At 32.5% G+C, this 14427-nt stretch overlaps 1 protein-coding gene across 4 annotated transcripts in view; it reads right to left on the reverse strand.

Moving 5' to 3' along the window:
- Window positions 1-14427, reverse strand: part of LOC139511810 (GTPase-activating Rap/Ran-GAP domain-like protein 3) — an 89055-nt gene that overhangs the window by 33685 nt on the left and 40943 nt on the right. For all 4 annotated transcript variants that reach the window (XM_071298895.1, XM_071298897.1, XM_071298898.1 and 1 more), the window contains exons 2-4: window positions 12675-12744; window positions 4945-5022; window positions 130-214 (exon numbers count right to left, since the gene is read on the reverse strand). In XM_071298895.1, coding sequence (XP_071154996.1) covers window positions 130-214; window positions 4945-5022; window positions 12675-12744 — 233 coding nt within the window. The remainder of the gene's footprint in view (window positions 1-129; window positions 215-4944; window positions 5023-12674; window positions 12745-14427) is intronic.

Here is a 14427-nt window from a genome sequence, read left to right on the forward strand (position 1 = left end):
AGTGAACCGAACAATATCGGCCAGATTCCTATTTTTTACACATTCTTAAATAAGTGTACATCATATGCAATACGTTTTAAGTTGACATTTAAACGAGATATCTAGGAAGCACACAGATCCTATACTTACGTTTTCCTAAAAAGTATTTGAAGTACCATCGTGTTTGGAATTCTGGATTCTCTAAATGAACTGGACTGTTAACTGTACTTGATAGCTATAAAATATACATCTTACTTATTAAATAGTTGATTCTTGTGTGTGGGTATTAAAATTCACATATGTATTTCCTCTTCTTTCTCTGTCGGCTGTTTACTAGTTCATGTGTTTTGTACTGACATATATCAACTCGCTAGGGTAGAAATATATCAACTCGCTAGGGTAGAAGTAATGAAAACGGATTCTTTGTATATTTCTGTTCTGTTCTGTTTAGTTCATTCTGTCATAAGTCTTTATACTAATTTCGAATCAAATCTTAATTCACAGTTTCCTTTAAAACAAAATTAATGGTATACATAGGCAACTAATTTTGACTTATACTTATAACAAAATCTAACTAAACTTTTTCATTTAATTATTTATCCTAACTATACTTCAATAACTCGTATATCTGATGTAAAACTGAAATAAAAAAGAGACCCAGAAATAGAAACATAACAAATGTTTACAAAGACATATCTCTACGTCTCAGCTTGTAAATCGAACAGAGCGTATTAAGTCAATAGCAGTATATCATATTATCAATTGAGTTTTCATTATTAGATACAAGAATAACGAAATAAAATATACACTAAATTGTAGACTAAAGCTTGTGCTTCGTATTCAATCTGTATTTGGTTTTACATCTCTAAAAATATGAAGAAATCTTCGTCGTAAACACATTTTGAAAACACGATTAAAATGAACATCATCTACTACATAATATTCTTTGCAACGACATAGAAGGGTTACCAGAAAACCCAAGAATAACCGTTCTTGTTTACTCCAATAATGTCAAAGAGCAAATTAAAATTGAATTTAACATTCCCGCTGAGTTTTTTATATGCATTGAGGATTGAATTGACAACACATGTAAACAACATTGAATTACAGTAAATTCAGAGATCAATGTTAATTGGATTAGACTTCAAACTCATTCATGATCACGTTATCATAAATAATATTGTTTACTGTAGTTGCTGCGACGATGATGACCGTGAACTGTTGACCTTGAGATTGGACTAAACTAAGTCGGTATGTTATCGCTAATGGCGCAAATATTCCGTTTTCTGTTGTCTCCAACAAGAGGTGGAGGTTTTTGACGAAGGCTAATTCAATTTGAATAAATTGAATAATATGTTTTAGAAAAGCGTTTACCAATTTAGGTAAATGTACTCTCTCTGTTTAAATTCTCATTAAGAAAAAAATCACACACCTAATTAAATGGGCATTTAAAAAGTCAGAATGTGAATATATATGTTCAAGCTCTTTTATGTCATTTTTTAGTAGCAATAAACAAAAAAACTATGTCAATTGGACATGCTTTGATACTATATATGCCCTTGAATTTTTACTAGATAACATTTTTGTTCGCTTTGGAGATTCCTTATATCGTCATGTTATCGGAATTCCAATGGGGACTAACTGTGCACCACTTTTTGCGGACCTATTTTTGTATTGCTTCGAGTTACAATTTATGACAAAACTCAGCAAAGACCCATCGAAACAACATCTGATAAACAAATTTAATAATACTTTTAGATTTGGATGATATTTTGGCTCTCAATAATGATGACTTCAGTATACATTCTAAAGAAATCTATCCTGTTGAACTTACTTTAAATAAAGCTAATACTAACAATGACCACTACCCGTTCCTCGATCTTGATATCTATATCACTAACGGAAAGCGTAATACTAAAATTTATGATAAAAGAGATGATTTTTCATTTCCTATGTTAATTATCCATTTTTAGATGGTGACAATCCCTTGACACCATCTTACGGTGTTTATATATCTCAACTTGTACGATTCGCTCGTGTATGTAACAATGTTTTAGATTTTAACGAGAGAAATTTAAGTATTACTGAAAAATTATTACACCAGGGTTTTCGAAATCACAAACTAGTCAAAACATTTACTAAATTTTATCATCGGTATAAGGACATCATTCGTAAATATAGCTCAACATGCAGACTTCTTATACGTTCAGGTATTTCACATCCAATTTTTTATGGAAATATTCATTATAAAGGACAAAAATGTCAGTATTCACCTCAGAAACTAATAAAACCTTTAAATAGACTTATTAAGAAGGGATATAGTTACGCTACTGTTGTCAGGTCATTAATGATTGCATATTTTGGCGTTAATATTGATTCACTTATAGGGTCTTTGCATGGGAACTAAACACATTTATTCAAAAACAAGTTGTTGGCATGACACGGGTTATGTTCTTCTCATATTATTATGATGATATGATACTAAACCCCTAACGGGAAGGATTGTGCCAGATATTCATATGATGTAATCATAATCTTCAATCAGTTTAATCGAAGTCTGGAGCTGGCATTTAACTGCTAGTAGTCTGTTGTTATTTATGTATTATTGTCATTTGTTATTTTCTTTGGTTACATCTTATGACATCAGACTTCTCTTGAACTGAATTTCAGATGTGCGTATTGTTATGCGTTTACTATTCTACATTGGCTATAGGTATAGGGGAGGGTTGAGACCTCATAAACATGTTTAACCCCGCCGCATTTTTGCGCCTGTCCCAAGTCAGGAGCCTCTGGCCTTTGTTAGTCTTGTATTATTTTAATTTTAGTTTTTTGTGTACAATTTGGAAACTAGTATGGCGTTCATTATCACTGAACTAGCCTATATTTGTGTAGGGTCCAGCTGAAGGACGCCTCCGGGTGCGGGGATATCTCGCTACATTGAGACCTGTTGGTGACCTTCTGCTGTTGTTTTTGCTATGGTCGGGTTGTTGTCTCTTTGACACATTTCCCATTTCCATTCTCAATTTTATCATAGAATTAGAAGGAAAAAAATAAATATAAATTAATTTAAGCAAACGTTATTCAAATCTGTTTCGGAAATAATCAAATAGGTGATAAACTTTTAATTTTCCGATTTATTAAGTATATACACACGTTGTGTTTAGTAACATTAATATGAAAATAATTATAGCATTTATAATTTATTATCGCTATTATTACCGATAAATATGCATATTATTAGAAAAAGTTTAATTGTTAGGCCTTGATATTCTTTATTTACTATGCGATAATGAAATATAATTATATGCGTTATAAAACAAGCATTAATTGTCACATGAGAGATGTCCAAATGTGTGTTAACATTGAAAATTCACCGTTTCATAAGTCTTTTGACACGCACAATATAAGTGGCTGCTAAAGAGGGTTCATGTTCATGACTACCAACAAAGTTATATGAACCAAATGACCCATGATTATTTATGAAATCAAACTTCATTTCATAATTAAAAAACAAAATCATTGATTAAATAATTGGTTTTTGGTCACTGAAGAGGAAATCAAACTAAACAAACACGTGAACTTTAATTTAGGGTTATAGTCAATTGAAACTTCACGTTGATTTCAAATTGGTTCAAATCAATTACTAATTACATGAGGGTAAAATGATATATATAAACTCATCATAGATACCAGGATTGGAATTTAGTAATTGCGCCAGCCGCGCGTTTCGTCTACAAAAGACTCGTCAGTGACGCTCGAATTTAAAAATGTAAGAAATGCCAAATAAAATAGAATGAAATTCAAAACAGTGTGGCTGTGGCCATTGATTGACACATTAAATTCATCCATTGACTGGGACAATTTACGTGAACGTTTGTCTGTAACGACCACTGTTCACGACGTACCTACGATAGACATTTAAACTGTGGGGTCACCAAAGGTTTCTTAACGCCTTTAAGTATAAAATAATTCGAAAAATTAATCAGGAATAACCTTTATGTTTTGATTTATATAATTGGTATAAATTAAAACATCGTGTTATTTCTGATTCATTTTTCGAATTACTTTTATTAATGTGTAGAGAACCTTTGGTGACCCAATAGTTTAAGTGTCTTTAAAAAGTACATAGTGAGCAGTGGTTGTTACATACAAACGTTCACCTAAATTGTCCCAGCCAATGGATGAATTTAATGTGTCAATCAATAGCCACAGCCACACTGTTTTGAATTTCATTCTATGAATTTGAAGAGCATCGAAGACCCAAAATCCCTAGAATTTTTGCCAAATACAGATAGGATAATCTATTCCTGATGTAGAAAGGTCTTAGAATTGTCTTTTTTATGCAATGTCCCAATAAAACGCCTCATTTAAAGTCTATAATTCTGTAGAAATTTAAAATGTGTTAGGGCCTAGCTGGGTAAAACAGAATAGAAAACAAAGGCCAAATAGCGCAGAATAAAGTACAACAAATAGAGACAAGGTTCTTCTACGTTATATAATTGACTTGTATTGTCATTTATCTGTTTGATTTTCTTAGTGGTCAGTACACGTATATATTGTGGAATGATAACATATTAACTAAAACACTGTCAATCGTGCCTGCTTTTCTTAGTCTTTGAAAGGTCAAACCGTTTGGCTATCATATTTCCATTGACAGGACGAATCCTAGAATGTGTCGATATTACCAATGATAATCTAGTGCGTTACATTCAATTAATAAATTTTAGACATCTGGATTTTTCCACATTTCTGATCTATCAAAGTCGCAAATTCGATTAGTCTTGTTTGCTTCCAATAATGCACTGAAAGTTCAAACGAATAGAACGCTATATTACTGAATAAACATAGCCTATTAATTAACAGTAAAGGAAAAGAATTGTATACGAAAAAAAATTCTGATTATTTTCAGGATCAGACTAGGATTTTTAATAGCTGTATAATTTTAAGTGTGTTGTAAAACCTTACGTCATCGCCATCTAGATCTCCTGTTTCTACTCGAAATCTGCCAGCAGTTTGCGTACCATCACCTTCTACAGCGTTTAACTGAAATAATAAAAGGAACTTTAGTCATACGATGTATGCAAAATAAAGACAACAGTAATATACCGCTGTTAAATAGTTATAAATCGATTAAAGCGAAAACAAATCTCAGTCACAAACCAAATCCGATGGAAACACACTAACTATAAGAGAAAAACAACGGAAAACAGAAACACTGAACTGCTATAAAAACAAACACCCACATACTTATAAACGGACTATTCGACAAAATATAAGACGGTGCTAAAATAATGCTTCTATGAAAGTGATAAAATTCGCTATTCATACAGAGACCTCGAACTTTGACTTCCGCAAAGCCAGTGACGCTTATTGAAAAATAATAACTGTATTATATATGAACATTTTCCACGATATGCATTTTTAAAATATCTACCTGCTAATTACCCCCTGTAATAATATGCAATAATATATATATATATATATATATATTGTATTATCGCTATTTTGTGCATTTTCTTTTGATCTTTTTTTGTTATAATTTTCATATCATGCTTCTCGCTTGAGATGGAAAAATTATCGCTAGAAACTAAGGAGGCCACGTAGCGTTGCTAACGAAATTGACATGAAATTGACAACGTCGTCATAGGTAAAATAGCGATAAACAGATTATCATTGGTCATCTCAACTCGATTGCTTTTCTCACTTTCGCTGTACCAGCTCAAGCGAGAAAATCAATCTCGTTGAGATGATCAACGATTATCTATAAATATCAAACCAGAAGTATGCCAGATAGCAATATTTATCGCTATTTTGTGCATTTTTCTTTTGATCTTTTTTTGTGATAACTTTCATATCATGCTACTCGCTTGAGATGGAAAATTATCGCTAGAAACTAAGCATGCACGTGGCGTTGCTAACGAAATTAGCATGAAATTGACAACGTCGTCATAGGTAAAATAGCGATAAAAAGATTATCATTGTTCATCTCAACTCGATTGCCTTTCTCGCTTTCGCCGTCCCGGCTCAAGCGAGAAAGTCAATCTCGTTGAGATGATCACCGATAATCTATAAGTATTGCTTTAATAAAAAAAAAAAAAAATACGTAAGTTTTAATTAATATATGATACTCTTCAATACTATACATTTAATAACGACCTGTTAATTACCTTTTCAAAGGAACGAAAACAGCAACAGAAATTGTCTAAAGCTATAAGTTATTTACACTCTATAGATGAACATGAAGGTTATGTAGAATAAATACTAGAATTTATAGCAACCTGATAATCATACACGAGGTCACCAATAGTACTAACATTGAATTATTGATGCGACAGGTGCAAAAACACTTAACGTTTCCTTGAGAACAACAAAAACTGAAAACCAAAATGAAATATACTCATAAACAATGTTCAGATATCTGAAATGATAATTTTTATAAATTTACTGTTTGTAAAAGTATGAATTATTCGAAATATTAGGGATTTTCTTATACCATGCAAAGATAACCTTAACCGTATTTGGCACAACTTTTTATAATTTTGAGTCATCAATGCTTTTCAACTTTGTACTTGTTTGGCTTTCTCACTATTTTGATCTGAGCGTCACTGAAAAGACTTATGTAGACGAAACGCACGTCTGGCATTATAAATTTTATACATGGTACCTTTGATATCTATTGTGAACAAGGTACCGCTTCTACTTTCCATGTACAACTTTAATGCATTGATCAGTGATGGTATTACAAGCATATTATTCAAGGATGACCAAAAGAATTCTAAATCGTCTTCAAACGATTGGGCAATATTTTAGAAACAATATAACTGTGTTACCACGGTCAATTGGTGATATATATTAATATAAGAAGTTTAACTGGGAAAACCGCAAATTGACGTTCTGCAATTCTTTAAACAAAGTAATGATATTCATATCTTATTGAAGTACCAGTAAAATATAGTCTCCGAAAAGCACGACCATGTGCAAAGGCACAATAATAGTATCGCGCGATGAAGAACTATAAGTGTTCATTATAACTGTAAAGTTAAAGATATTTAGATTTTTTTCTTTCATTTATTAGAATAAAAAAAATCAATGTTAGTTCCGATTATTTTGATTTTTTTTTATCTTTTGCCTAAATACTGTCTAAAAACCTTTTTTTCAAATCGCATATTATAAGATGGCTTTCACGTTTAGGTATAATTTCAGGTTAATGAATCGATATTTAGATCTCATTTAGTTTTAGTTTTTGCTTTGATTTACTCAATCTATAGTTATTTAAGACTTAAAACTAAAATAAAAATCGTATAGCTTCCTGATAATAATCTTTCCTGTGACCAATAAGTAAAATGATACATTATTAACTTCCTGTTCCTCACAAGAACCATTTCCGATTCGTTGTAGCTGTTTTGAAATTGAAACAAGAAAAGTTCATTACAAAACAAATGGAGTTACTGAAGTATGCGAAATTGAGTATATTTATGACAAACCATAGGATATATGGAGAAAATCATTTTGATAACACTTATATCATGTATATAGAAAGCAAAGAACTATCGATATTTTATGTGAAGGGCTTGTCGTGACTTATCTAAATAACCTACGTACAGAACGTGTGTTAACATATTCTCAGCAAAAAAATAAAAATTGATTTAAGGAGGTATCAAACACATTGACTAAAATTGATTTGAATCGTTTAATTTTCATAAAATTTTTAAAAATATTTTCTTTCACCCTTTGACAAAAATATGAAAATTTCCAAAAAAAAAAATGAACCACACAATTTATCAGAAAAAAAATCATTGGATATATAGCAGTTTGTTAAACATTTTTTTTTTATCATTGAGTAGCTTACTCTTTCCTGAACTAAAGAACTATATTAAAACATTCAGCTGATGTGTACAGAGTTATGTCCCTGTAGTGTTAGGTACCACCTGAATCATTTAATAAGGGTTCCAATGCCATCATGTGACACATTCACAAGATAATGGTTCGAATGAGGCAAAACAGACAAGTAAACCATAATAAAGTATTACCTGGGGGAAAAAACCCGCATACATGTAACACAGTTGATAAACTCACGTATACATATTAGTTTAAATACGATTTTGTCCTTATATTTATCTATGTATAATAATGATAATTTGGTCGCTTCTTATATACGTAATGTTGTATAAATCTACAGACAAAAAGTGCATATTTATCACGATAATGACAGTTAACTAACAATCGTATTTATTAAGCATTGTGCAAGTTAGATCTCGATCACTGCCATTTTCAACGAACTATATATTTGATGATAAGGGACGGGAAAAGATGATAAGAAGACATCACATCAAGAAAAACTAACGAGGTCATGACAAAATACGTAAGACTTCGAAAATACAAACAGGTCAATAAAATACTAACTAAAGACTATAAGATATTTCCCGAACTGCATTATTGCAATGTATGTACCGGTTGTAGCTGAAAGATTACCGGAAGAAAATTCAACTTTAAGATCGATGATGTTAACTTCACTCTGCCGATGTCAATTTCACTGTGTCGTTTGAATGCGAGCTGCACTATATAGATAATGTTTTCTTTCGGCATAAATGCAAAGGACAAGGTACGATAAGGCCTGTTTTGGCCCCCTATTTTCTCATTTTTCCAATTCTGTTTTGGAAAGGGAATATTTTGACGTGATAAGTAGCTTTCCAAATTTTTTTTAAACAAGAATGTGTCCAAACTTCACGGATGCCCCACTCGCACTATCATCTTCCATGTTCAGTGGACCGTGAAATTGGGTAAAAAATCTAATTTGGCATTAAAGGTAGAAAGATCATAGAATAGGGAACATGTGTACTAAGTTTCAAGTTGATTGTACTTTAGCTTGATCCAAAACTACCTTGACCAAAAACTTTAACCTGAAACTCACCATTTCAATTTCTATGTTCAGTGGACCGTGAAATTTGGGTAAAAGTCTAATTTGGCTTCAATATTAGAAAGATCATACCAAAAGGAACATGTGTACTAAGTTTCAAGTTGATTGAACTTCAGCTTCATTAAAAACTACTTTGACCAAAAACTTTCTCCTGAAGCGGGACGAACGAACGGACGTACGAACAGAAGGACGAACGGATACACAGACCAGAAAACATAATGCCCCTCTACTATCGTAGGTTGGGCATAAAAAAACTCATCAAAGATACCAGGCAGGGGCCGATCCAGTCATTTTTAAAAGGGGTTCCAACTATATGACACCATTCAAATACATTGATCGGTCAAACAAGGGGGGTCCAACCCCGGAACCCCCCTCTGGATCCGCCACTGCCAGGCTTATAATTTTGTAGATTGGGTTGTTATTATTTATTTTAACATTAATGCGTGTTTCGTATACAAAGACTCAATAGTGACGCTCCGAGCTCGAATAATAAAAAATGAAAGGCAGAACAAAGTATGAGGTTGAAGAGCATTGTATACCAGCAAATGGGTAGAAAATCCTCAAGTTCTGTCGAACTATTTTTAGTTTTTTGAACAGTTAACGTATTAATTTTATCATATCAATGATAATGTATGTCAAAAGAGAAGTGTTGAATATTACTGGCTTGTGATATCGAAATCTTCATCAATTAACAGTGGCATCGATCCAGTGGTTGTAAAAAAACTCATCAAAGATACCAGGCTTATAATTTTGTAGATTTGGTTGTTTGTTTCAACTGAAATTGATTTGCGAATATATCACAATGTCATTTCTCAATGTGGTATTACTGACCATTTCCAGATAGCACGTAGCTGTTATCCAGTCTAATGAATTACTTACAGTAATATAAATATACAGAATGTCGAGACCTTAATTGCTAGGGACCACTTTAACTTCATTTACATCAATAAAACAGATCATATCAACTTGACTAATTTGTTTATATCAGAAAAATTGTCAATAATTGCTTTACTTCTACGCATGTGTTCGAGAGAATAGTACAATATAAGTGTATGTAAACTGTAAGTTTTAGGGAATATGAAAGTAACATATGAATCAACAGAGGAACGTCATACTTGATTAGATACGTGCAAAGTGACTTGGTTTGTTTTTTTTACAAAATTACTAAAATTTCATTAACCAATTGTTGAAAACTCGAATAAGTGTTTGTACTTGAATGTACTGAGCTGTTTTCTAGCTACCAGCTTGGGAACGTCCGCGTTGTATTCGATTGACTTAACGGATACTTAACTGTTTTGTTAAAATTGTAGATAAAATTACAAATATTCAGAACTGTTCTAGCTAAACCCCAACTCTAGGAGATTCACAGTTGAATAAGTCTCAACAGTTCTTAACCGAGTATGAATTGTTTTTAAAATGATCTTTGTCAAGTTTAAACCGTCCTTGACCTCAGCTTACCAGCACTTGACAATATCTTTTTTTTATGTCTTTGTCAAAAAAATGTTTATCATAATTTTGTTTAATATTTATCAGATGCAGTAAAAACATACCTGTACAATGCTAGTACTGTTCAATGCAGATAAGCAATCATGTATAAGTGAACTTTTAAGTATGGTCCAGTATATTTCAGTACATTTAAGTACAAGAACTGCTGTAAGTCAGATTATAGCTTTTTTATTTGTCGTGAATCAGTATGCATTCAATCGCAATGAATTAGAAAAGACAAAGGTTATCACAGAATGGGCGTATGACATTTGCGCAGATTTTGAAAATATTCATTTTTTCATTTGCGCCGATTTCATTTTTCATTTGCGCCGATTTTATCTTTGCTCCTAATTAGATTTACAGGTAAGTTAATACTTGTACATGTACTATGTACTGTACTATACTATTAGTAAAGTCTGGTTATAAATGCTGTTCATTTATGTTAATTTTGATTCATATTGTTCTGAAACTTCATAGTAACATGATAGACATATTGCACACTGAAACGAGTCGAGGAGTCAATTCTAATCATCGAGGGCCATACATATCGGATGATAAGTGTCCTGAAACACATTTTACTAATGTACCATAAAATCGTGTACAGCCAGAGTCACCACAGATTCTATTGTCAAAACACAGAACGAGCATAGCCATGTGGTAGATGTCCGAAAGACAGCGGGTACAGTCAATGTAAAGTCTGGAGATGTATCTTTTAGGACTTCTTCCACTACCCGTGGTGAGCAGGGGACAACAGTTATATACAAGTTATGATTGATAATTCATTAAATTTGTACAAGTGGCTAACTGAGGAGGTCTATAATGATAAATGAAAAAGAACATGACTTGGATTGAGAGTTCATTCATTGACACTCATACCACTTTTTCTAATATCTATTCACCTGTAATTTACCTGTAAAAAAAATCGGCGCAAATGAAAGAAAAAATCGGCGCAAATGAAATGCAGATCGGCGCAAATGCAAAACGCCGCACAGAATACAATGAGCACCAGGACGGATGCCACACGGGGAGCAAGATCGGTTTCCCCTACCGAAGCCCTGTAGAAGACTCCTGGTTGTCGGTGGGTTGTGTTGCTCAGCCTAGTTCCTATGTAAAATTGAGAAGAGATGATATTATTCCAAATGAGCCCAATTGCATCGAGTTTTTATTTCAATCTAATCATATCAAAACGAAGAGTTCATATCCGTTCCTTTCAATACTACGCAACACTAGTTTATATGTTTAGTACTAGTGGAGTGGTATTGCAGACCTTGCATGTACTAACTAATATGAGGCAAAACCAAATAGTTATATGCTTGTTTCCTGCCTCCTGGTAAAAAATAAGAAGATAGGAATGACATGGAAATTTAGGGTAAATAAGGAGGAAGGAAAACAAAGTTGTAGTTTTGATCTGATATCTGTATCGGAGATTGGTCTCGTTCACATATTTAATCAGACTCTTGAGATTTAACGAGTGACAAAATTCACAAATTTGATTCTAGATTATGCTTTACGGTTATAGAAGGTATTTTGACGGTTGCCGTTAACTATTTTATCTAAATCTTAAGACCATTTAAAACAAGAACTATCTTTAAAAAAAGATATCCGACGTATTTAAATTTGAGTATATGTTCAAACTATCATTTCGATAACCTTCAGAAGCACAAAGATACCATTTAAATAACGTTTTCTCTGTTTGTGTTCAGTATCTTTCAGTTTTCTCGGTCCTCGTATCTTTCTGTTTACATTCACCAAAACCCCGCGGAAATCTCACATACGTAGGTGCGTTCTAAAAGTCATGTACGTTCGTACAACAAAATTTACATTAAAAATTATATAATTGTCCCGAATTAACAGCTGTCACGGATGCAAAGAGCTATTGGAGAAACAATTATTTTAATAAAAATATAAATCTTTGTAAGATCTAGTCAAATATTTATAGTTTTTCCCTTGCTTTCCATCACGATATAATTAACGAGACGTTTTTTCAAACACAACCAAATCACCCACCTTGACAGCATTTTGTCCAATCACAGAAAGGATTTCGAGCATGCGTATTCTGTTGCCATAGTTAAGCGTCATTAAGTTCAAAGGGCACAAACCGAAACTATATCGACTACGTCGGAAAAAAATATTTATACTTAACACGATGAGTGCCACAAGTTTGAATTTGTACCCATGGTAAATTTTGATATTTTAAAAACAGGACAGGAATATGAATACAAGAAAATGTCGAGAAATCGTCAAGCAGAGAAAGCAGTCCAACTCAATCAAATAACCAAAAGGGGATATTTACCTGTTCTACAGAACCGTATTGTCGTCTGCTGAACACATCACGTCTTCCGGTAAGGTCAGAGGCCGGAGAGCTGTAAAAGAAAAACATGAGAAATGAAATATGAAATATCAATCATCCTAAATGTTCTAAATGGTTTTCTGGTTCTTAATGCAAATTAAATTACACAATTGATTAATATTTCTTGTGAACATAGTCAAGGTTAAATCTATATGCAACCAACAGTTTGATTTACTTTTCTGTATGTCATCGCGAAGGAGATAAAATACATTTCATTTACACGATATATGAGATTACAAATTAATTGGGATATTTCGATATTTATGGAGTATGATTATAATGATGATAGTGAACATTTGATATTATGTTTTAGACTTTATATCATAATTCATTTATCATTTAAAGCAAGCATCAAATGAAATAGGGTTGTTTGGTAAAAAAAAATGTACAATGTTAACTCGTAAATTTGAGTGTTGGTTGAAAATTTAGATTAAATAAACACAAAAACATTAGTAAATAAGTATTGCAGTACATGACGAAGATTTTTTTTAATACGGTAAAGCCATGTCTTTTCAAACTCGCATATTTATACTTTCATTCATAAGACAGACATTAACGGTTTGAATGAAGAAATATATTTTTATTGAATAAAACTGTCATGTTGAGGTGAAAATGATATTACGTTTTCCTGTATTTTTCCTCAACTCAAATGTATTTCAATAAAGTTTAGCACAAATCTTATTTGGACTTAATCCGTCGAGTCCATCACTCCCCTTATTGCTATTGTCATATTTTTCAAGTGGAATGGAAATGAATAAAAACTCGATGGTGAGCGAGAAAAAAAATGAAGGTAGTTTGTAAGAGCGGGGAAGGGGATTCTTAGTCTTTGATAGCATGTAGTGGTTCTTGAAAGTGCTTCGTAAAATGTAGGTAGCATGATTAAAATTGTGTGTGCATCTAAAATTCATGACGCATATGATTTTAATTGTATTTCCTTTATAAAGTAAACAAACTCTAATTTGGAATTAAACGGGCGTTACATCGAACGCGACGGTAAACATCTAACATGTTTAACCCCGCCACATTATTTATGTATGTGCCTGTCCCAAGTCAAGAGTCTGTAATTCAGTGGTTGTCGTTTGTTTATGTGTTACATATTTATTTTTCGTTCATTTTTTACATAAACACGGCCGTTAGTTTTCTCGTTTGAATTGTTTAACATTGTCTTATCGGGGCCTTTTAAAGCTCACTATGCGGTATGGGCTTTGCTCATTGTTGAAGGCCGTACGGTGACCTATAGTTGTTAATGTCTGTGTCATTTTGGTCTTTTGTGGATAGTTGTCTCATTGGCAATCATACCACATCTTCTTTTTTATATCACAATCAGTATCGCTATGGAGGACGAACATGAAGGTGGCTAGTACATGTAAGAGCGGGATGGGAATTCAATATATGTGCTTTGATTATATAAAATTTTTATACTTATTTACTGATATTCAATGTAACCTTTACATTATTTTACAGTCATTATTCGTTACTTATCTAGAAACCTGCATAATATATTAAATTAATACAATGTACTGTAACGGTCTTCAATTTCAAAAAGTGACTCCGAAGATTCCTGAAAGTATATACTATTATGCCTCATTTGTTTACACAGTCATTATCAAAACTAAAATAGTTTTTCGGGATATGTTTTATACTATGACTCTATATCTCTAATTGATCCTGACACAACACGGGTCTTACTCATAAC

This window comes from Mytilus edulis, chromosome 2 (assembly GCF_963676685.1).
Source record: "Mytilus edulis chromosome 2, xbMytEdul2.2, whole genome shotgun sequence".
In the NCBI taxonomy this organism is placed as follows: Eukaryota; Metazoa; Mollusca; class Bivalvia; order Mytilida; family Mytilidae; genus Mytilus; species Mytilus edulis.